Source organism: Hyperolius riggenbachi, chromosome 4, assembly GCF_040937935.1.
Source record: "Hyperolius riggenbachi isolate aHypRig1 chromosome 4, aHypRig1.pri, whole genome shotgun sequence".
Classification (NCBI taxonomy): Eukaryota; Metazoa; Chordata; class Amphibia; order Anura; family Hyperoliidae; genus Hyperolius; species Hyperolius riggenbachi.
In genome coordinates this window covers 488,769,707-488,795,693 of record NC_090649.1, presented here as the reverse complement: position 1 = coordinate 488,795,693, position 25,987 = coordinate 488,769,707, and the positions used below count along the sequence as shown (strand labels likewise).

Sequence of the window (25,987 nt, the reverse complement as noted above, 5' to 3'; positions counted from 1 at the left end):
GTAAAGAATTAACTATAGTCCATATCTCATTTGTTAACTGGGGACTACCTGTATTTCATTTTTCATCAGGCCACATTTTAAAATATTTTAAGCATTCTGAAGTACAAGTATACTAAAACATTTATTGATCAAAAGTTTAATCGGACATGCTTGAAGATCCCTCTGCGGGGGGAAGGGGGTGTTGATGGCTGCATAACGCTGCACTGTATTTAACGGTAAAATGCTTGCGGTCTTTTAAATGCACAATAGCCTTATGTGAAAATCTATCGATACTGAGTTTGCAGAGTGATGAAGGAACCAGTTACTGTCCAATCGGGGAGCAATCTTTGGGCTAGGCCAGTAGGGCTATAATCTACCCATGTATGCCTAGCTTGACACTTTAACACCAGCGGTTTGCATACAGCTGTAAAGACAGCAATAACGTCAGTGTGTTGTATCAGTTTCCGCTCAGCAAGCTTAAAAAATGTCCGTGACCAAGCCGTCTTTGCTAAGCTGCTGTCTAGAAAAGTGAGGTCACTGAGCACACTGTGCTGTATGCAGAGTTACCCTAATCAAAGAAGTGGCGCAGCATTATCTGTGAGTGTAACTTCTCCGGGTACTGATTTCCTGATATCAATAATCACACAGCCAAGTGAAGAGATACAAGAAAGAACTTTATACACAGCATGTGATATTTTATTACACATGTAAACAAGGCAAGATGTTGGATAAAGACACTTGTAGGTGACACACTGCGATCACACAGCAGATGATGTTATCTCGACTTGGTAAGAAGTAAGAGGAGTGGGTAGTGAAGATCTGCATCATAAACGTCTGCATCTTCTTTTATCTGTAATAAATAACATTTAAAAAAAGACAGATTTAGAGGCTAAACTTATGTATGTTTTAGAAAGGTGAGTTTGTATCAGTGTACAGCCAAAGTGAGAAGCAAAAGAAAGAAAAAAAAACCATTACCATTTGGCTACATGTTTAAAATAAACCTAAACCAAGTAAAATTACTTAAAAAGACTCTGAAGCGAAAAATTATGATATAATGATTTGTCTGTGTAGTACACCTAAGAGATAAAACATTAGGAGCAGAGACGTGAGTCTAATATTGTTTCCAGTACAGGAAGAGTTAAGAAACTCCAGTTGTTATCTATGAAAAAAAGCCATTGAGCTCAACGGCTTTCAAGGTCGCAGAGAGCTCTGTCTTCTGAAGCTTATTATCTCAAGTGTCAGTCACTGTATTGTTTTTTTCTTCTGCAGAGGACAGTTCAAAAGTTCACTATCCTGCTCTGTAAAATAATTTAGAATGCTGAGTAGTGTGTAAACTGCAAATATTAGAGAATGATGCCATGTTATAAAAAAAAAAACCCATATAACTGAAAATAAAAATATGAGAATATTTTCTTTGCTACTAATGTTCTAGTAATTATCCATACTACACAACCAATTCATTATATTATATATTTTTTTGTTCTCTTCAATGTCTCTTTAACCACTTCACCCCCAATGGTTGTTATCCTAACAGATCAGAGCAATTTTCACCTGTCAACGCTCTTCCCTTTCGTTTGCCAATTACTTTTTCGATACTTATCACAACAAAATGATCTATACCTTATTTTTTCACCACAAATTAGGCTTTTTGGGGGTGATATTTATTTTCAGTAATTACTTTGCCTTCTATGCATTTTAAAGGAAAAAAATCAAAGGAAAAAATTAAAAAATACACAATTTCTCCAATTCCATCCCCTATAGTTTTAAAATAACCGTACATAAAACCCACACATTTCATTTTCCTATTTGTCCTGGCTATCACAAGATTTGAATTATGTTCCTAGTACAAAGTATGGTGACAATATATTATTTGGAAATAAAGGTGTATTTTTTCTATGTTATGGTTTTCGTTTTCTCATTGCACACTACCAATGATTACAAGCCCTTATTATCAAAAATAAGAGTAATACACCCTCATGACATACATAGTTAAAAACTCCCTAAAGTAACTATTTATGTATTCTCTTTTAAATTCTGTCACTTTTGGTTTTTTTTTACAAGTTTTTTATTTTGGTACAAAGTATATGAAAATAAAAACATTTTCATCAAATGTAACAATGTCATTCTTTCTTATCAAAGGCCCTGGAGTGACAGAACATTTGATACACGTCATTAATGCTACCATTCTGAAAACTAGAACGGGATCATCCCCGGGAGCATTCTGCGCACGCGCAGTATAATATTTTCTCCTACTGCGCATGCGCAAGACACTCCGCGAGGCAGGAGCATGATCGAGGAAGCGCACAGTTGCCGGCGAGTGGCTCTGTCGCCGGAATCGAAACTAAGCCACTGTGGGGGACCAGAGGATCGTTCCAGGATGTCGCAGGTACAGGGGGGCTGCGGGGGGCTGGTAGAAGCCCCAGGTAAGTGAAACTCTTTTTATTAGTTTAGTTAAGGTTCCCTTCAGGCAGGGAACACACTAGATGCAAATTCTATAGTGCACATGAACCCGCTTTGGCACGTGCATGCTCCCGCACGTGCTCTTTAACACAGGAAACACACTTGTAGGGCCGTTTTCCCCTGCACTAGACGCGTTTGTGTTTTGCCATGGACGTCAAAACGCACACAATTCTACAGGCTATTGAAGTCAATAGCCTTGTGCATCGTTTCACATTTTGCGTTCGTGTTATTGCACGTATTTTTAAATTGCACAACTTTTTTTAAATTTCCAAAGTGTAGTTTATCTTACCCTGAAAGCTGGCATTGCATTTTATTCAAACTGATTTTTATTATATATTAACATCTTCTAGTGAGCTTTTCTAAACTGTGTGTGTGTCTGAAGCACAGAAAACTCCTTTTCATTTGTTACACTGTGTTTACACACATTGTAACAACATTGGAATGTAAACAAAGATACTGTTATCTACAGTTTGGATGCGGATTGAAGCTGAATAGCAGGATAAAGTGCTTTTGTTTAACCATTTCAGTGTCGTTCTGCTAAAAAAAAATTCTGGGATAGTAGCTTTCAAGCTGGGAGGAATCTTTTAGAGCAAAGTAGAAATGGTGGCTTTCAGACCACTTTAAGTCCCAAGACTCCCCCATGAAGAGATGGAGCAGTCCAAAACCAGATCTGTATCTGAACTACTGTAAGAGACAAAAGTAATTGACAGTGCATTTTACTCTTAGACAAATGTAATAATTATAATCCTAACATTTGTATAGCGCCTGTACATCATATATGTATGCATACAATATTTAGACAGTAGTCATTTAAGGTCAAATGCTCTAATAATCTCCATAAGAACCCGTACACTCCATTCATAAACAGTGATATCTTATTTCTACACTTTATGCAGATTTAGTCATTATTTACGTTATTGTTATTGGATTGGCAGCATGGTGGCATAGCTCTTTCTTGCCTTGCAGCGCTGGGTCCCTGGCTCGAATCCCAGCGGGGCACTATCTGCACAGAGTTTGTATGTTCTCCTGTGGCTCTCCTCTGGCACTCCAGTTACTCCCACATTTCAAAAAGCTCTGCCAACAAGATGAAGCTGGTTATTCCCAGGATACACTTAACATTTGGTGCTCGGGCCTTTTCCTATGCAGCCCCTACTCTATGGAACTCACTTCCACAATCAGTACGAGAGGCTCCTTCTCTGGACAGCTTTAAAAAAAAGGCTAAAAACTCACCTCTTTTCCCGAGCCTTTGAGACTGCATAATGCTGGGTCACAGCGCTTTGAGTCCCCAGGGAGAAAAGCTCTATATAAATATTATTGTTATTGTTGTTGTTGTTATAAGTTAATTGGTTTCCCCTAAATTGGCCCTAGACTACGATACATACACTACATAATACATACATAGACATATGACTATGGTAGGGATTAGATTGTGAGCTCCTCTGAGGGACAGTTAGTGACAAGACAATATACTCTGTATAGCGCTGTGTAATATGTCGGCGCTGTATGAATACTAAATAATAATAATTAGTATATAGCCCCATCATGATCCATGTCCAAAAATCCTCCTCAAATTGTGCTCAAACGTATCCAATATATGTTTCCAGTTAGTTCCTCCTTTTGCAGGTCATCTCAAAATTTACACATAAAAAAGAAAAAATGCACATAGGTAGCGTGATACTGTAAACAGTTGTAAACCACCAAGTGCTCTTCACTCAGCAATCACTATCATCTTACATCCAAGTATCAGACCCTCATCGTCTGGTGGCTGGATGGTGTACTGGTTAAGGGCTCTGCCTCTGACACAGGAGACCAGGGTTCGAATCTCGGCTCTGCCTGCTCAGTAAGCCTGCACCTATTCAGCAGGAGACCTTAGGCAAGTCTCCCTAACACTGCTACTGCCTATAGAGCGTGCCCTAGTGGCTGCAACTCTGGCGCTTTGAGTCCGCCAGGAGAAAAGCGCAGTATAAATGTTATTTGTCTTGTCTTATGTGACGGCCGAGACGCAGACAGCAATAACGTTTGTATACACAATATGGGCATCCACCATTAACTGAAACAAGAGAAATATGGAGGCTGCTATACTTATTTCCTTTTAAGCAATACCAGTTGCCTGGCTAGCCTCCTAACCCCAATACTTTTAGCCATAGACCCTGAACAAGCATGCAGCAGATCAGGTGTACTGACAGGATTAGCTGCATGTTTGTTTCTGGTGTTATTCAGACACTACTGCAGCCAAATAGATTAGCAGGGCTGCTAGGCAACTGGTATTGTTTAATAGAAAATAAACATGGCAGCCTCCATATCCCTCTCACTTCAGTTGTCCTTTAAGGCACATTCAGGTTCCTGCACCTCTCAATACCAGTGGCCTCTCACCTTATGCTTCTCTGTCCAAGTTATAAGACAGCACACCTCACTCAGCAACCTCTCTGCTGCCCCCAGGTGGATAGGCACAGGGGCAACCTCACATCTCTTATCATACATCACCTAATAACTGCATAATAAGAGCTCCTCATACTGTAAACATGTTACTTTAACCACTTAAGGAGCACAGGCTTTTACCCCCTCGCCCCCCCCCCCCCCCCCAGTGACCGGGCTATTTTTTACTAATTAGGCCACTGCAGCTTCAAGGCCTCGCTGAAGGGCCATACAACTAAGCACACAAGTGATTCCCCTCCCCTTTTCTGCCCACCAACAGAGCTTTCTGTTGGTGGGCTCTCATTGCTGCTGGGGGTTATTGTTTTTTTAATAAATTTATAAACCATTATTTTTTCAATAAAATTAGCAATTTTTTTGTACCTGCCCCTCCCCCCCACCAGCCAATGAGAGCGATCAGCTGTCATAGGCATCAGCCTATCACAGCGGATCGCTCCTGTGCCTCCCAGGGGGACAGCTGTGTCACACGACTGTCCGCAGTACAGCACTGCCATAGATCGCAGCGCTGTACATTGTAAATAGACGGCGGTTTTGCCGTCTAACAGTCTCCTAGCTGCGATCGCCGCTGGGAGGCTGATAGTCGAAGCGGAGCTCCGTCATTCAAACGGGGATGAGCGCGTATCGGCGTGCGCGATCCCCTGCAATCTCCGCCCCCAGGACTTCACACCAATTGTCGTTGTGCGATCCTGGGGTGCCGCCACGTTCACACCAACTGGCGTGGAGCGGTCGGCAAGAAGTTAATATAAATATAAAAAGGTATTGCACTCACATATTCCAGATTAAAAACAGGCATGTAAAATTAACAGATCAGTCTTGTGCTGATTACTCTCGTCTGTCGCTCTCCCAATACGATGTCTAACAAACACAAGAAACAACAGGAAAGGGAAGCCCGCCACTGTTGGGGAACAATCTAAGAAGGATGAAGAGCAAACGAGGTGGTGAGGTGAATACCCGAGTTGGATTCTGCAAGCAGCAGAGCTAGGTGAGAATGGCCTAGCTTAGATTATATGGTATACCAAAAGGGTGATTTTTAAACACATGATTTCAAGAATTGGAGCGTGACAAAATGTTTTGGGAGGGAATTTTAGAGGATGGAAGAAGCTTGTGAGAAGTTCTGTAAACATCAATGTGAGGAGGTAAGTGAAGGAAATTTGAATGAGTCATCTCGGTAATTGTCAGCCAATGGAGGACTTGGCAAACAGGGGCAGCAGTTGCGAAGCAGAAATAAGAGGCGTATACATCAAGCAGCAGAGTTCCGCACAGATCTATAGTTGGAAGGCCACAGAGGAGGATGTTGCAATAATCAAGGGGGGATAAGATTAGGTCATGTCCTGCCTTTAAAGCGGATACGAGATTAAAAACTAACGTTAGCAATTGACTTGTCTATATATCTTATCTAAAGTTTAAATGGTTTACACAGCATTTCTAGCTGCAAACAGCTTCAGCAGTATATGAATATTTCTTCCTGTGAATCAAATGAGAGCAGCCATATTCTGATTGTCATTATTACACAGCAAAGCTGCTCTGTATCTCCACCCCTCAGCCTGTGAAATATCCACTCCCTTCTCCTCCTCTCTCCGCCCCCTTGCCTCTAAAATCTCAGCAGCTCCCAGCTGGCAATGCCTCCTTCTTCGGAAAAAGCCTCCTCCCCCCGACTGAACTCCCATGACCACTTGCTATATGGGACTCAGAATGCCTAGGCCCCTGAGGAGCTGTGGGCGTGGCTTATTTAGTTTATAGGTAATTAGGGCATTAAAACAAAAAAATAATTATTTGGCTTGAGGAATGCCCTATAAAATATATGTAATGGGCACAATTATGAAACGTGTAAAAGTTTACCTCGGATCCACTTTAAGTAGTGTCATGTGTGAGGAAAGGATGCAAGATATGTTTATGAGATGAAGGTGACAGAAAGTGGTGAGTAAATGTGTGGAGAGAGGCCAGGATTGAATATTACCTCGAGTAGTGTGCCTGAGGAGCCAAGATGATAGGGTGTTATCAGCGTTCTTATTTCAGGAAGGTATGCGGATGGAAACAATAGGAAAATAATCTCTTCTGTGTTACTCATGTAAAGTTTCAGGAAGCTAGAGGCCAAGAGGGTTATGGGGGCACAAACTTGTATGGGGCACCCCCCTTCTCCACACTCTGGGCCCCCTACCAGGACTCCGCCCCATGGTTGTGGGGGCTGTTTCTCCACGGTTAAGCCACTGTACAGCAGAAAGAAAGACAGGGACATGGGAGAAATGAAACATAAGGTTGTGTATCACCCAGAGTGATATTCCAACCCATATGAGTTTATTAACTGACTGAGACCAAACATAGTAGAACAGTTTCAACTCGTCGTGGGCATGCGCTGTCCGGCCGTGCAATATCAATGGCATAGGAGTAAAATGCCGGGGGGGGAGAGGGGGTTACATATTCTATATTTTACACTATAGATAAATTCTGTAGGTAAGAACAGGACATCTCTCAGATATTGATTGTTTACCTGTTCCACTATTTTGCACGGCTAAGCTACATACACATGTAAGATTACTGTTGATTGGAAGGGATCGGCACTCAATCCTTCGAGCCACAGTTGCTATGGAAGGGAGCGGAGGGCTAATAAGCGAAGCGCGATAGAGTGGCTTCCTGCAGGAAAGGTGAGTGGGGAGAACAACGCGCTTAGGGATCATGCTAGATCTTTAGATGTCGGACAGCCGCTATAAACACTAAACTCATTCTAGATTCTCAGCTGAGGCGGTCTTTATTGGCTACCGGGTCTGTAGGTAGCTTAATGCTGGGAATACATGATCTGTTTCGACTCCCGCCGCGTCCCCGCTCGTCCCCATGGGCACTTGCATCGATTCCCGCTTGTCCCCGCGGGCGCTTCTTATCTTCCGCTCGTTTTCTCCCATTGTTCTGCCCGCGGGTATCGAGCGTGGAATTGATCCAGGCGCTGATTGGACACGTTGGATATTGTCAATCGAGCCATCAGCGGCTCAATTGATAAGAAAAAACGACCCGTGTATGCCCAGCATTGGATGTTAGATGAGACGTTAACAGAATTGATCTTGCCACTGCAGTCGCTGGCTTTATGCTGCCTGAAGAAGCAAATCTTGATTGATTTATTTATTGTATTTATAAAGCGCCAACATATTACACAGCGCTGGACATTAATTTAGGTTACAGACAATATTTAGGGGTGACATACAGCAATATGACAATACAGGAATACAAGAAGGACCAGATCACACAGCACAGTATGAGTACAAGGCAATGCTTAGTCACTGGGGGGAGCATGGAGATTAGGCAAGTCGAGTTCACTCAGATCCATAGGATGGGTGCACAGCAATGGAGGTGCATGATCAGGTAGGAGACAAAAGGAGGAGGACCCTGCCCAAAGGCTTACAATCTAGAGGGAGAGGTAGGAACTAGAGGGAGAGGTAGGGTTGATGGCGCACTGCTGCTACATAAGCCTCTCCAGCTTCCCACTGGGACCAACCCACCAAAGAACCAGAATTACCAATCTATATATGATCACCATTTCTATAGTGATATCCACTGAAAAATGCCTGAGTTTAGACATCAGGGAGGGGAGAATATTCCATATTTCTTGTACAACACTGCATAAAATATTCTGGAGCTTTGTAAAAACAAAAAATAATATTACTAATAATATAATAATATAAAATCAGTGATGGAAGCAGTAAAAATTAAGATTGTTTTTTTAGAGCTAAGAAGAGCGTTTATTGCTGTCCCTCATTGGGTACGCAGGCAACAAATGGAAGTTCAAAGGAGACTGAAAGACCTCATCACACTACTCAACGATTCAAATACATTTTGCTCGCAGGCTTTATAGGTCCCTGAAAACTTTTTGTCTTAGCCTTGATTTTAGGAAACCAAATTTTTAACATCCAACTTAAAAAAATCTTCAATGTTCATTTGCTTATAGAAAACTTCCAAGCAGAGATGAGATTCAAATAATTCCAAGCTGAGGCAGAATGTTGCAAAGTTTTATGCCAATGTGTTCAACTTAAAAATAGACCAATCAAATCACACCTTGGATGTATTCCATTTGTTTATTTTCAAGCTGTATAAAAACAAATTTGCATAATTCGAAATCAACTCGGAATGAATTGCCTCTCATTGGCTAACCTTACTTTCAAGTTTCTGTTGGGCAGAATTGTAGAGACCGCCATACACAGATCAATAACTACCAAGGATGGTCGTAGTCAGCCAACTTCGCTACGCTGGAACTACGCATAGTTTTACGCAATTACGCTTTGCCAAACTGCGGCTTCGAAATCAAATATTCAATTCGTATGTATTTCATAGACTACGCGTTAAAATACGCAATTACGCATAGTGCGAAGTGTAGCAAATGCGGATGCTTATGCCCGTATGCAGAAAATTTTACGCATTAATTCCTCTTCAATTGCTTATCCCAGGAACTCTTCTATGTGTAAATTCTCCCTTCCAATGCGTAAATTTGCAAGCATACAATCACATGCGGATAATTAGACGCGAGTACCGCATTCGAAGTTCACTACGCAATACACTTGTTAACTACGCATAGTGGGCATAAGCTACGTGTAGCGGCACGCGTAAATTCGTAAGCGTAGTTTTGAAACTTCACCTACGAACTACGTTGCGTAGATGCGAACTACGATGCGTAAATTCGCACTGGCGTAGTTTCTGCTCATCCCTGATAACTACAACCAATGTCTGACAGATCCAGTCATTTTGATCAAATATGGCTGAAATGGCAACAGAAAATCTAAAATAGATCGTGCAGTGGGTCAACCAATGTTGATAAGGTATCAAGCAGCACAAACCTTTTCAGAGCACTATTCTGGCAAATTTCGGTAAAATGTAATCCGACATCTGACTGAAACCTGCCTATTGTGTATGGTAGATGGTAGATTAATTGATACTTCCTAATCAGGAAGTAGATTGATTGATTGATAGTTCCTAATCAGGAAGTACAGATTGCTTATCTCTATACACATGTGCATGGCCAGCTTTAACGTATGTAAAAATGTACGCAGACTTATGTGAACTGTCTAACAGTTGTGTAAATAAAATATTTAAAAAAATTGCTGCATAAACATTGCAGGAAAAAACAAACCAAAGTTCATGCTAACATAAATTTAATACACTAGGAATGTAAATAATGAACAACATAAAGATATGTAAATGCACTGGAACACATTAGTATACGGCACATTGAGCGCCATGTGAGCAAGTACATAAACCTGCTTGTATAATGGTCAGTGATTAGACACCACAATGGGGTTTGTGGCTGAAGGCTGGAGAGAGAAAAGGAGTCATGTGACCTCTGCTAAGCACAATACAGAACTCCAGGTGATCCAATTGCATTATAGCAGCATTTAATGTACCTACTCCCGGCTCAGAAGGGCTTTGCCATTTGCCCTGCAACCTGCCTGCTTACAAAGCAAAAATAAATATGAAATAAAAGCAAATGATCAGTGAAAAGGCTACGCCTATATCTAAACATCTAAAATTTAAACCATTTAAATGCTTATTTTTTATTAAACAAGAGTTTTTTTTCATTTTTCACAAAAAGAAATAAAAAAATGTAATTTGCAGTTAAAGCGTGATGGAAGTTAACTGAGTAAAAGAAGGACTTGCAAATTGAAAACACAAAAACTAAATATAATAATCTTATAAATACAATGAGAAGAGGTATGACATCATATTAAAAATAATATATATAAAAAAAGAAGTTAAATATTCATGAGAAAACTTTATTGTTATAAAAAGAAAACAAAAATATTTTAGGTCATTGTGTAAATGCTTTGCCCTTTCACCCGTCTATATTTTTGTGTGACTGTCAAACAAATATTGCTATTGCCCAGAAAACACATTTTCTCAATTAAAACAATTTCATTGTTTTAGATCAGTGGAATGGAAAAAAATAACACAAAAAGCGATGGAAAGAAAGTGATTTTCTAATTTGATGTGCAGAATAAGGTCGACATGGACTGAGGGAGGCACAGCAATATAGTTGCTATTAGTAGCATTATGAGTTACAGTGTAATTGGATGTAACATGCTCAGACCCACCGGGTGAACAGTCACTGCAGGAGGGGGGAGGTGGGCGGGAGGAAGCCCTACTGTTTACTTTTAAGACAATCTACAATTATCAACAACACTCTGCACAGATTATAAACATCGGGCACTTGGGATGGGGTGTTTAAACAGGAAAATGGAGGTGAAAAGTCATCTGTCTTTACACCATGCAATTCCCCACTCACTTTAATGACTTTCTTTTTTTTTTTTTTTTTTACAAGTCTCAGTTCTCTGTTATAGTAACAGTACACACAATCAAAAGAACTATTAGTTTTTTTTGTTTTTTTAAATGCAATTGTCAGTAATTTGAGTTAATTTTCAAAATGTTATAAACATAGGTGCGTGTTTTGTTGATGTTTCTTAAATAAGCATTAATTAGGAGGTTTAAGGATGATTTTTTTTTTTGAATGAAACAAGGTGGCGACAGCGACAGTGTCTGATTTAATATTTGGAAACTTTGGTACTGAATAATAATCTACTGTTTATTTTCTTTTTGCCGGGATGACAAACTATTTACTTTAGGAAAAAATAATAATTCCCTCAAAAAATCTTCCACCAAGCTGAAGAATTGCTGCAGGTCTGCTTGCGATTTAAACATAATTATTTTTTGCTGTATCTTTCAAAATCCAATTACACAGTTTCCCTTTTTTTATTTCAAGTTGATAAAGTAAAGTGGAATAAAAATATACTGAGTAAAAAATAAATAAATATAAAATCTTGAGAGTTCTCCTTGATTCAGTACAGAAGTAACCTCATGAATAGAAGATTTAAATAAACACAATTGCATAAAAAAATGTTAACATACCTTTCCCATAGCTTGGATCCTAGAGAAGGTTGGTGGGTTACGTTCTGACAAAAGCACTGGCATATAGCGTAGCACTGCACAGTTTTGATTACAGGCTTGCGTTTTAAACGGAAATAAAATTTCACAGCTAACAATGAGAGGTGAAAAGTTTAAGAGGCAAATCTTTTCCTCCTGATCACTGACTGTTAATCAGCTTCATGGGTGGTTGCCTAAATCTGGGGATTTTTTTTTTTTTACTGGCTTTACTGCCAAGATTGTAACTAATTTTTTCCCCTGTTGTAGGAGGAGGGGAGAACTACTCCCTGTAGAATGCAGCTGCATAGGAGAGAGAGAGACGTGACGCGCTAATGCAGAGGGCAAAATTCATGAATCCTTTCACAACCATTTGTGTAACAAGATTAAGACGGGACGGCAGAAAATAGCTGCATTATCAGACTCCTTACAGTCTTCCAGCTGGTTACGCTCTATTCCAAAACAGTAGGGATAAGAGGATAACATGCAGCCTAGAGGAAGACGCCTCTTCTTATTTCGGGAAGCAAAAATCATCCTCGGAAAGATGAGGCATGAAGGATGTGCCGGGGCAGAAAGACTCGATCCTGCCAAACGGGCAGAAATATTGAGTTGTACTTATCGGCATGACTGTTAAATCTAACAAAAGCTCTTTTTCGGTGAATGGGAGGGGGACTAGCAGCTTCCATTTACACAACAATGTTGAAGAAGGGGGGAAAAAAACAGCAGCTTTCCAAAGAAAGATCTGACCAGAAATAAAAAAAAAAAATGTTCATTGTTTCTCGTTTTACCAGATTGGTAAAAATGAATTAAATTATTTCTGATTTAATAGGCTAAAAAACACGAGGGCTTTTGCCAGCGGCAGCCTAGTGGCTCTAAATTGGTCTTGCCGATCAACAACTCCTAAGATTCGGGAATGTCTTCCATGCAGACAGAATTATTGTCATGAATTTACACAATGCTGACATTTTCCACCGTTCTTTGTGGAGTACGGTGAACAATTCGTGCCACTAACTGTTCATTGGAGGAGCTTACAATCTTCCATCTCTGCTTTAGGCTAGGGCCAATTTTGAAACAAGCGAATTTAGCTAACCGTTAGGCTTTTTGGGATGGCAAAGGAAGCCCATGCAAACATGGATAGAAAATTCAGACTCCATGCTGGTAATATATCCTGGCAAAGATTCGACACTGGTACTCCTACATTTTCAGAGTGAGAGTGGAAGGCACTGGGCCATCATGTAGCTCTGGAATTAAAGTAGATGAGGGGTTCTTAACCAGGGGAATCAAATGATGAAAGTATTTCTAAATAACTAAAAAAAAATGTTTTAAAAAGTTGTTAGATTCGAATACATAGCAAGAAATAAAAGGTGCTTTGACTGATAAAATTATTGTTGCATTAAATAGCATGAGAACTCTGCCTGGTAAAACACTCCCAAAAATGTAATGTTTTTTTAGGTAGTAATTCATAATTAAGTATATTATTATTATTATGTATTTATATAGCACTGACATATTCTACAGTGCTGTACACAGTATATTGTCATGTCACTGACCAAATATATATGGTAACCAAGAGTAACAAGCCCCAGTAATGTAAGATATATACAAAGTCACGGATAAAATTTATAGTCAAAATAATCATCGTTACAAAAATGGTTTCAAAAACATCACATTATTTTTTACAAAGCAGGTGTTCATCCTGAACAGCCAATCATGCCATTCAATAGAATCCTGCTGCCGGATTAATGTTTATGTCTCAAGGACCTTCTTCAGAGGCTTAAGTATATTTACAGTATGTTTGAGTCACAGATATATATATTAATGGACAGCAAATGTGTCAATGATGGTAGCTACCGGCATGCCATTTTTATAGCGCAGTTGCACATATCATATAATGATACTAGTCCTTTCTATTATTTTTTCCATTTCCCCTTATTTGGATAACTATAAAATATATTGCTGGGAGATAGTGTGTATGGTATGGGTGTGTCCTCTCCGAAGACCTTTTCTCATTCACATCTCATAAAAACAGGTAAAAAAGTAGCTATTGTGTATCCGGGAGAATTAAATATTTGATTTGATCTGTAACGTGCCTGGTGAGGATGCTTCTTAAGCCAGGTACCCACTTAAATGCCAGGTACACACCATGCAATTTCCCATCTGATATATGGGTCGATAATTTCCCACAGATACAATCGGATTTCCGATCATTTTTTTTTCTGATCGATTTTCTGATCACTTCTATCCAAATCGATCAGAAAAATGATCGGATATCAGATCGGACTTGTCGGAAATTATCTATTTGACGCCTGACGCTGAACGCCGTTCAACATTGTTGAATTCATTTTCGTTAAACGATGTAATGTGATTTTACAAAAATTACCGTTTGTCATAGAAAAAATGCCCATTGCGAAAATAGTCTCAGCAAACATCATGCGAGTACATATTTATGTCCTTACGGACCTTATCTCATGGTCTGTTTCCAGACACGTACATTGTTTATATAGTCTGTCTCAGGATTCTTTGTTTTGCTACTTGACACCTTTATCATATGACTCATTCAGTAAAATGTAAAAAATGATGCCTATGGTTCACTCACTTATTTAAAATGTATGTAAATTTATGAGTTTGGTATTAATAAAAAAAAAAACACTTTAACCATTTCAGCCCGCCGGTATTTTTCACCTTATGGACAAGAGGAATTTTCCCATTTCAGCGCTCCTCCCTTTCATTCCCCAATACTTTTATCACTACTTATCACAATAAAATGATCTATACCTTGTTTTTTCCGCCACCAATTAGGCTTTCTTTGGATTCTACATTATGCTAAGAAATATTTTATTCTAAATGCATTATAATGAGAATAATAAGAAAAAAATCGAAAAAATCCTTATTTCTCAGTTTCCGCCATTATCATTTTAAAATAATTCATGCTACTGTAATTAAAATCCACACATTTTATTTGGCCATTTGTCCCGGGTATTGCAACTTTAAAATTATATCCTTAGTATAATGTATGGTGACAAAATTTTATTTGGAATAAAGCTGCATTTTTACAGTGTTACATCCATTACTAATTTATAGCCCATAATTTAATAATAATATGCCCTCTTGACATACATATTAAAAAAAATGTATTCCCTAAAGTCAGTAGGTGTAATTTTACTATTTGGCCACAAGATGTCCCCGCTAAGCACTTTCCATTAGCGTACAATAAGTATGCTATAGGAAGCAATGTGTTGCTACATTGTAACTAGGGAAGTGACGCAGAATTTCGATAAATTAACCGATATCTTATCACTTGCAGTTACAATGGGGAATAGTAGAATATCAGTATTTCCTGGTGCCCATTTCACTAAACAATACATTTAATAATGGCTATATCAGGCGCCCTTTTTAACAACTATTTTTATTTGCACATACCTACACAGTATCACAAACACATATCACATACACCAGTCAGAAGTCTGTTTGGTTACCTAATAATACCCAAAGTAGTGTACATATTACACAATATAACGGTTAATAATAACAGTGTTAAAGCGGGATTGTCACCATAAAAATCAAATTTCAACAGCAACTGGTCTGAGTGTATTAAGGGATAAAGATGCTAATCCTGCATTCAAAACATTTTCTGTTGTTATAATTTGGAGTTATCACATACGTTAGGAGCACTGGCCCTTTAATTGCCATTGCCATCGGCTCCCAAAAAAGTTGCATGCTGGGGGGGTCTTTTTATCTATAATATATTCCTCCTCTTCCCTTTATTTCCCCCTCCTTCTAATTACATAAGACAGTGCACTTCCTAGTATAGACCTCAGTGGGAGTGTCTGAAGACTCTGGGAGGAGGGCGGGTAACTAATACACAACTAGCAAGAGGATAAAAAAGAGTGAGGGAGGAAATGATGTCAGGATTAGCTTCATTCAAAGGTAACTAAGATGGAAAGTGTGGATAGTGTGGACAATGCAATACATCTGTTATGTAAGTAGAAGTAGTTTTTATATGTGTTTTTTATTTCTAGGTTAGCATGGGTGTTACTTGTTCCCACTTAAGGACCAGGGGTGGTTTGCCTGATCTGTGCTGCGTGGACTCTCCAGCCTGCAGCACAGATCAGGATAGAGCCAGGGCAATCATACTTACCCCCTTTTTTCCCCACTAGGGGGATGTCCTCCTGGGGGGGTCTGATCGCCGCCGGCTTGCTGCGCTTTGCGGGGGGGGGGGCTCTTCAAAGCCCCCCTCCGCAGCGCCGTATGATGTAAACAGCGGGGATTTCTTCCCCGCGTGTTTACATTTTGCTGGCGAGCCGCAATCGGCGGCTCTCCGGCTGTTTCCGGAGACACCCTCCGTGAACTGACATGGAAAAATCGAGCGGCCGTTTCCATGGTAACCCACTTAAGACCTGCTGACGCCTATGGGCGTTAGCTGGTCGTTAAAGGGACTCCAAGCTCAAGAAATTGAACGCTCCAATGTTTTGTACATTTTTCCTATCAAGTCTAATAAAAGGACAAATCCTAAAGAACTTCTACTTACTACATATAAGGGGTGCACGGCACGTCTGCACATGGCTTTTTGGGGCAGGGTGAGCCAAAGGCGGCTCACCCCCTGCTGCTGCACAAACACGGGGTGGTGCTAAATACTATTCCCCTTCCAAATCCTAGAAATAGGGAGAGAGATGTAATTTGGGGTCAGCAATCGTCGGATCCCCGAATAATCCGTGGGTGGGGCGCGAACTATAGCGTTACTGTTATAGTCGCGCTTTGGTGCTAAGCGGCAGGTGGCGGCTGCCTCACATATAAGAACCCATATAGATGTCACATTATAACCTTTTCAATTAATAATTTGAACTACAGTGGAAAGCTGGAAAGTTATGTCTCTTTTGCATTTATCTGGCTGACAAGTGTAGTCTTTTTTTTTATCTGGCTGACAAATGTAGCTGTCTAACTTTAAAAAAAAAAGTATGTTTCCTTTTGAAAGTTCCAAGGTTTGTTTTTAGTAGCTTGTCAATCTTTTCGATTCATCAATTTTAATGCATTACTGTGACCCCCCCCCCCAAAAAAAAAACATGATACAAGTACTAAAAACAGATAATGGCCTCAATTCACTAAGCTTATCTCCTGTCTTTAATAACGTTTCTAGAGTTATCACCATGGTGATAAGGCATGTAGTATTCAGGAAACATTTCACCTCAGGCAAACCTAAAGTTAACTCTTCTGTCTTTAAGTTAAGGTGAGATCTCTAAAGTTAAAAAGAGGAACTCCAGCCTAAACAAACATACTGTCATTAAGTTACATTAGTTATGTTAATTAACATAGATAGGTAATATAATCTGTTACCCACACTGTTTTAAAAGAACAGGCAAATGTTTGATTTCATGAGGGCAGCCATCTTTTTGGTTGAAAGAAGGTGACATGGAGCATGAGACACAGTTCCAACTGCCCTGTGTCCTGAGCACCTCTCCCAGTTGCTAGGCAACGTGAATAACAACATAGGAAATCCCATCATGCTCTGCATAGCATCAGGGATAAAAAGCCCAGGCTTTTTTTTCGATGGGTGGAGCTTAGCTAAAAATGCAGCTAAAAATTATGCTTTGGTAAGAAAATCAAAGTTCTGATGCTGTGAAACTGTTAAAGAAACACCAAGCCTTTTCAGTGCTGCTGAGTAGATTTTCAGTCCAGAGGTTAACTTTAATGTTTCAATCCTTAAGATAACTACAGAATTCTTAAGTTAAAGACAGGCTGTTAATTAACTGCATGTGAAAATAACTACAAAGGAGGTAACCTAAGGACAGAGATGATAACTCTCTCACTGTGAAAACTTATCTCTACACCTTAACCTATTTTGGTTCCTGGACGTAGAAACTACGTCCAGGAACCATGCGCGCTCCCGCAGCCGATCCCGCGCGTGCATGCGCACTCTCGGTCGCGGATTCGGTAGCCAGGGAATCAATGTATCGGGCTATGGTACCCGATCACTGATTCCTCTCCCCCGCTGAAAAAGCGACAGCTTCTCTCGGAAGCTGTGCTTTTTCTGGCTGTTCCCTCCCCGATGCGTCACTCTAAGCGTGTGTTACGCTTAGAGTGATGTCATGTAAACAAACTCATGGCCGCCATCTTGTGACCAAAAAGTAATACTACAACTGAAAGTAAAAATAAATAAAAATTAACACACATTTACATTATAAATCTATTGTTTACCTCCCACCCTCCCAAAACTACCCAAATAAAATGTTTACTATAAAAAAAAAAACCATTACAATAAAAAAAAAAAACATGTAAATATTTACCTAAGGGTCTAAACTTTTTAAATATCAATGTAAAGATGAAATATTTCTATATTTTTTTTTTATTTTAAACTTGTTAATAGTGATAGATGCAAAATTGAAAAAATGCACCTTTATTTCCAAATAAAATATTGTCGCCATACATTGTGATAGGGACATAATTTTAACGGTGTAAAATAACCGGGACATATGGGCAAATACAATACATTGCTTTTAATTATGGAGGCATGTATTATTTTAAAACTATAATGGCTGAAAACTGAGAAATAACGAATTTTCCATTTTTTTCTTATTCTTCCTGTTTAAATGCATTTACAGTAAAGTGGCTCTTAGCAAAATGTACCCCCAAAGAAAGCCTAATTGGTGGCGGAAAAACAACATATAGATCAGTTCATTGTGATAAGTAGTGATAAAGTTATAGGCTAATGAATGGGAGGTGAACATTTCTCACGTGAAAACCACAGAACCTGAATGGGTTAATAAGGCAAGCATGGTGGTAAGTTTTCTCTTGCCTTATTATCTCCAGCATGATCTTAGTGAATTGAGGCCTATGAGATCTCAATTAAACAGATAAGTCTCAAACATTATGCTAATTCATTTATTTACTGAGAAATTGTACAGATAGCTGACTAATTGCATAATCCGCATGTGCAGCAGTCATGACTGAACTAGGAGAAGGAGGCCCAAGTCCAGTGAATGCAAATCCAGATTACCAACACTGCACTGGCCTAATTATTGTTAAGATAGATGTTCAGTTTCTGCTATGTAAATTCACTTCAAGAAAAAATAATTTAGAACTCAATGGCCTCGATTCATAAACAGCAGTGCGCTAAAAAAATCTTGTCGGGAAAATACTGCACTCTGTATTTTCTCGGTCTGTGTGCTAATTCATAAAGATTTCCCCAGCTGCCCTTGGAGGTCGGTAAATTACCGCAGCCCATTGAGCGGTAGAGTAGAGCAGTGTCTCGATTCTCTCTTTGCCCTGCAGAAATGAATCACACAGACGGCTCTCTCTGGCTCTCCCACTGATGACTCAGACAGATGAGTCACACAGTCTTTCCCTGCCTGCAGAAATGACTCACACAGACGGCTCTTTCCACTGATGACTCAGACAGATGAGTCAAACAGTCTTTCCCTGCCTGCTCAAATGATTCACACAGAGGGCTCTCTCCACTGATGACTAAGACAGATGAGTCACACAGTGTTTCCCTGCCTGCTCAAATGATTCACACAGAGGGCTCTCTCCACTGATGACTCAGACAGATGGGTCACACAGTCTTTCCCTGCCTGCTCAAATGATTCACACAGAAGGCTCTCTCCACTGATGACTCAGACAGATGAGTCACACAGTCTTTCCCTGCCTGCTCAAATGACTCACACAGAAGGCTCTCTGGCTCTCTCCACTGATGACTCAAACAGACTTCGGCTCTCTGCACTTTTGCATTCATCAGAGCTGTCGGTAACTTGTTAACGCCTCACTAGAGGTGTCGGTAACTACCGCCAGGCTTACCGCTTGTTGCAGGCTTTATGAATTGACATTTTCTGACAATTTACTGACATGTGTTGTCGGTAACTGCAGCCAAGTTGGTAATTTATCTCCCTGGTCAGTAATGTCAGCTTTTCATGCGGTAACAGCCTTTATGAATTGACATTTTGCTAAGTGGTCGGTAAAGTCTGCTGTTTTCAGCATTACCGCATGAGGTAATGCTTTATGAATCGAGGCCTATGGGTTTTCTGCCCTTATGGACCATCAATTTTCAAATTTCAGCGCTAATCCCTTACATTTGCTAATAACTTTATTACTACTTATCACAACAAAATGATCTATATCTTTTTTTTTGCCACTAATTAGGCTTTCTTTGGGTAGTACATTTTGCTAAGATTTATTTTATTGTAGATGCATTTAATGGAAATAATAAGAAAAAATGAAAAAAAAAAACATTTCTCAGTTTTTGGCCATTATAGTACTAAAATAAAACGTGCTACTGTGGATAAAACCCACATATTTTATTTGCCCATTTGACCCCGTTGTTACAATGTTTAAAATATGTACCTAGTACAGTGTATGATGACAATATTTAGGCATCTGTCACTAATTACAAGCCTTTATTTGCAAAGATATCAGTAATCTATCCTAAGTCCCTAAGGTAACTACTTATGTATGTTTTAAACATATATATATATATATATATATATATATATATATATATATATATATATATATATATATATACTCACACACAAATGTTTTAATTTGGTAATTATGGGAGAGTGGGGGAGGTAAGGCGTTCATTTTAATGGGAGATTTATTTACTTTAATGTATTAGGGTGTATTTTTACTATTTGGCCACTAGATGTCCGCGGCGCCCACTTTATATTCCTGTGTACAGTGAACAATACCCAAGAAATAGTGTGTATGTACTACACTGGCACGGGGGTAGATTGCAGGCACAGGCATAAGTGCACGCCGTGCCTTAAAAGAAGACAAATACCTACGCCCCTGGACCGGGAGCAGTCTTCCTGCAGGGAGTACATATGCTTCCGCATTCGCGGCTAGTGTTTAATGCACCGGATATGTGAAAAAGTCAATTTATCTATCACACCATGGTATACAGTGCTGTTGAAAGCAGAATTACCCTTTTCACAAATATTTCTCAAACAAAGGAACCGTACTCCATTTTTTTCCCAGAAAATATATAAATGAAGTGCTATTTTTATTTAGAACATCCTGGAATTCTCTTTTGGGGAATACATGGAGTCAGCATTTTTCAATAGAAAACATGTCTGCTCCCCAGAGTATGATTACAAATGATACACCAAAAATAATCACTCATTTATCAAACTGCCAGTTAATAATCAGTTGCTGTTGTATTTGTCTACTACCATAAAGGCTTCTGCATAACCAAAAATTAGCATTTAATTTAAAAGACCAAGGGAGACGAGTAAAGTTATACACTGAAATTACAGAGTACCCAGCAAGCTCATGGTGAAGCAGAACTAGGAATGTGTAAGGAGCTGCAATGGACCACAAAGCCCTCTTACTAAAATGCTATGGAAAACAAATGTTTGCTTTCTTAAAACAAAAAGTATATGCAATAATGCTAAAAAAAGTGATGCATGATGGGAAACCACAGTTTCTCACTTAAAGCGGTTTAAAACCCTGACATAATATTCAATAAAAACATGTTTTCCTGTTTTTTATATGCCATACGGTTATCATATTTGCATTTGTGGATAAGTATTATTATTCATTTAGAAATTATAGGTTCCCAAAAGTACAGTTTTTTGCTTTGTAAGCTGACTTTGCATTCTATTAATAACTTTTTTTTTTTCATTATGTGTTGAAGGCAGACATGCTTTGACTCTCTGTCTGTCTCCAGCTGCTTCGGCACAGTCAGAAAATGTGTCACATTCCTCACTTGATACATTTAAGTAAACACAAGATAACATTATCTACAGCTTCGGATGCGTCCAGATTTCACTGCACTGAACTTTCAAGCTCTGTGTGTTAAGGTCCGTACACACGCCGGACTGGAGGTAACGACGGGTCCGTCGTTGCCTCCCGCTGGGTGGGCGTTCCAACGACAGTCCGGCGTGTGTACGCACTGTCGGCGGACTGATACGGCTGTTTCTGAGCGATCCGCCCGGAGCATATTCTAAAAAGTGCTGAATTTTGTCTGCTTCTTCCGTAGCTAATAATAAACACTCCTAATATTTTTTTTTATAAATAAAAACATAAAATATGTCATTAAAGGACCACTGGCATGAACAATTGTAAAATGTTATATACATGCGTACACATGTATATAAGAAGTAAATTTCTCTCTGCTTAAAATGCTCTATACATTACTTTTTTTCCTATGTTCCTATTCCTTACAATAGGCAGTGAACATCTGATAGGTTTTGGACTAGTCCATTTCCTTATAGGGGATTCTCAGTATTCCCTTTATTCTTTACAAAATGACTTCCTGGAAATGATCTATACAAAAATGCCGGCCAACCTCCCTACTTGCAGAAGGAGAAAAAGGAACACTGAGAGCCCCAAATAGTGTAGTATGTTCAGGAAGCTATTGGTACAAGTAAGGTGTACAAGAGTTTATACTCACAAATGTGGGTTACCACAAAGGCAACCACTGTATAGGCGGGTGGGGATGTTATGACCAGACCCCAGTCAGGATAAGAAGTCGCTCTCTGTAGATAGGAAACAAGGTGTAACACCCCTCCACCAGGGGAGGACTTAGCAATATATAGAAAAGCTTGAATAGAGTAAAAACATTTAAAGCCATTTAAAAAAGGACGGCAGTGCTGGGCTTACCTCCCCAACAAGTAAAACACTGACTGCGTTGATTAAAGTTTCAACAAAGATAACGTTTATTTAAGTACTTCACAATGCAACGCGTTTCACAGGTTCTATCCCGCTTCATCGGGCAAACAAAGGAGTAAAAACTAGTACAAGTCTGGGTCCAAGCCAGAGGTGTTTGGCTTGGACCCAAACTTTCTCTGGCTTGGACCCAAACTTGTACTTGAAAACGCGTGCAAAACGGGAAAATGTGCACGAAAACGCTAGCGCGGCCGTGGTATGAGTTATCACGGTTTAGTGAATAACGCCCCATGTATGTCTGTATGCGTGAAAACGCACATTTTATCGCAGAAGCCATTGTGATTGATAGAGAAAATGCCTGCAGTGCTTTGTTGTATACAGTTTTAGGTAGCGACACTAGTCCGTTTCGGGTCAGTTTCACCCTTCATCAGGCCTGTACAAAGCATAGATGAATCCGTGCAGGTCAATGAGCAGACATACGCCCCAAAACAAAGCAAGATGACAGAGGAAGTTAAAAATAGGGCATCTGTTCCAACTAAAAATCAGAAGGCATTCTGATTTTTGCATCTCACAAGTCGCTGGACTAGCCATTAGAGAGGTACAGGTGCATCTGGTTGGAACAGATGTCATATTTTTAATTTCCTCTGCCATCTAGCTTAGTTTTGGGGTGTGTGTCCGCTCATTGACCCGGAAGGGTCAAACTGACCCGAAACGGAAAAGTGTTGTTGCCTGAAACTGTCTAAAACTGTATACAACACAGCACTTCCTGTTTGTTCAAAACTGTACGATCCTTCAACTGTGAATTTTTATGAAGATCTCTGTCTTGGCTTTTTTTTTGACAAACTAAGATCTTTTGATGGAACTTTTTGTGATTTTTTGATATAATAAAGTTTGATACAGATTTTTGCACAAAACTATTTTTGATGTGGTCTCATAAATACAAACTGACCCTCCTACACACAAATAGACAAAGAACTACCAGAAGGAATTTAAAATGTGCCACTGATGGAGCTCCTTATCATTTCACCAGTAGAGCTCAGACAGTCCTAGTTGGATGGGAAGACAGCAATCAAGATTAAAAGAAGATGAAGCGAAAGGGCTCGTGCACACCTAGAGCGTTTTTGCCCTTTTTTAAGCACTGGAGATTTTAAAAAAATTGCCCAAAAAACTTGTGCAATGATTCCCTATTAGAGTGTTCTCATCTGAGCGGTTCATTTCCGATCCGCTCAGCAAAGCGCTGCCTGTACCATTTTCTGAGCGTTTTGGCTCAATGGAAGGTATAGGGAAATCGCAAAGCGCTTGAAAAAGCACTTTGTATATCGATTTCCCCAGCGCTTTGATGAATAAATACATTGTATTTATTCATTTCCGGGTCAAAGAGTTCACTTCCTGACTTGTTTCAGGAGGTGAAAAAAGCTGAATCGCTCTGCAAAAGCGCTTAGAAAATCACAAATTGCTGGTGTCAGTGATTTTGATTTTAGATTTGAACAAAGCAAAATAGGAGAAAAGTGAAAAACAAAGAAGACCCCCATAATGACATAAATCCGGCCTTGTGCTCTACAGATCGGGTTCAGATCCCTTAGCGCCACAAGCATTGTGCGCATGTATGTGCTTTTGCACTTGCCTCCAACTCAACTGTCAATTTACCCAACCTGAAGTTTTAACACACAGCGATTGAATTATCTACATTAATTCATTATTCCTTACATGAAAATGAATCATGTTCGGTATATAAATAGAAGCATTATCTTAATGGCCCTGTAAGCAGTTCTATAGAAAGTGACACCAACAAACCGGAATTTCCACAAATCTCGTTCCTTCGCCGCGCCTTTTGTTAAGTCACAAACGTTCGCTGGAGATATTTGTGTCTATGACACGGTTTACTCAGTAGAGTAGCAGTCACCAGTTCTGCTATTCAGTGTAATGGATTCGGCAAATGGAACTGTGGCATAAAAAAAAACCATAATGACAATCTCCAACGCTGCACAATGTCAAACGACTGCATGTTAACGTAGTGCTAATTGCATTGTTCTGAAATCTAATGGCACTTTGGTGTCACTCGTTCGAAAAAAGCCAGGTACCAGAAATGCAATGATAAGTTCAACCAGACAAGGACATCAAGATGGAACAGATCTGCCGGGCTTTACAAAATGACGTGACAATGGTATTAATACCGCATCTTGGAAAGTGCTCCTCATTAAAGCAGAACCTTGTATTGCTAATTTCCGAGCACTCAAATAATAGGCAAATGTATATCACAATCACTAAAGCTGAAAAGGAAGCATAATATTTTCCAAATACCGCACATGCCCATATGCAGTTGTCAAGAACATCCTCAAGGTTGTCAGCCCATGTTTAAAGGGAAATCAAAGTCAGAGGAGTATGGAGTCCGAAAATGCGCAAAACGGTGCAGGGAAATTGGGGCGCACCATGTGTCGCCATAAGCTGTAATGTATCCAGTAAAGAAAGCAAGTGGAGGTCAGCACTGCAGTCTTCTGTATTTAATGAATGAAATATGCAATACACATGCATGGTAAGGGTAGACTGAAGGAAATATGAAATACACAAGCAGTTCAAAACAATCGTGAGAGGCAATCAAAGTGGGATGCACATATTGGTCCTGGTGGGAAGTCAGTGGATGGGTGGGTGCAAGACAAGGGTAGCCTGACGGCCGTTTCACGCCGAATGGGCTCTAAGGAGCCTCCGTAGGCTACCCTTGCCCTGCACCCACTAATCCACTGACTGTCCACCAGGACGAGTACATGCATCTCGTCTAGGGATGGTCGTAGTAAGCCAACGTCGTTACGCTGGAACTACGCATAGTTTTACGCTTCGCCAAACTACGGCTTCAAAATCAAATATTCGTTTCGTATGCATTTCATAGACTATGCGTTAAAATACGTAATTACGCGTAGTGCGAAGCGTACTGTATGTGGATGCTTATGCCCGTATGCAGACAATTTTAGGCATTACTTCCTCTTTAGTTGCTTATACCGGGAACTCTGCTATGCGTACATTCCCCTTTCCAATGCGTAAATTTGTAAGCATACAATCGCATGTGGAAAATTAGACGCGAGTAACGCATTCGTAGTTCACTACGCAATACACTTGTTAACTGCGCATAGTGGGCATAAGCTATGCGTAGCGGTACGTCGCTACGCGTAAATTTGTAAGCTAGTTTCGAAACTTCAACTACGAACTACGATGCGTAGATGCGCACTACGATGCGTAAATTCTCACTGGCGTAGTTTCTGCTCATCCCTGATCCCGTCAGAGCACGCTGTATCTCCATATGTAAGCCTGCCATTCCTGTATTGGTGCAGAAGCCACCCTCCCAGAGTTACCAACTGCAGTGCCAACAGCTTTTCTCTTTCATTCAACCATCTGGCCACCCAGTGGCTAATGGACTAATGGACTGGACAGTTTGGGCGCCCCTTAGGTGCTAATGCAAATATCGTCTGTTAGGCCCCCAAAGCAAAAATTCGGACTCTCTAAAATTATTGTTATGAAAATTACAAAATTATAGTTTTCACATTTTTTTTTTATCATTTTGAAAATTAGTTTTTGACATGTTTTGTATTTACAAATTAATCATTTTAGAAAATTAACATTTGAAGTGTATTGT

The 25,987-nt window shown here is 39.8% G+C and overlaps 1 protein-coding gene across 2 annotated transcripts in view; it reads right to left on the bottom strand.

Moving 5' to 3' along the window:
- Window positions 1-653: 653 nt before the first annotated feature.
- CAMKMT (calmodulin-lysine N-methyltransferase) overlaps window positions 654-25,987 on the bottom strand; it is a 594,578-nt gene continuing 569,244 nt past the window's right edge. Inside the window, exon 11 of one of the 2 annotated variants that reach the window (XM_068233025.1) lies at window positions 654-829. In XM_068233025.1, coding sequence (XP_068089126.1) covers window positions 755-829 — 75 coding nt within the window. In that variant the 3' untranslated portion in view covers window positions 654-754. Of the gene's footprint in view, window positions 830-22,180; window positions 22,233-25,987 lie in introns of those variants that run through there. The other variant, XM_068233024.1, reaches the window with a different exon arrangement.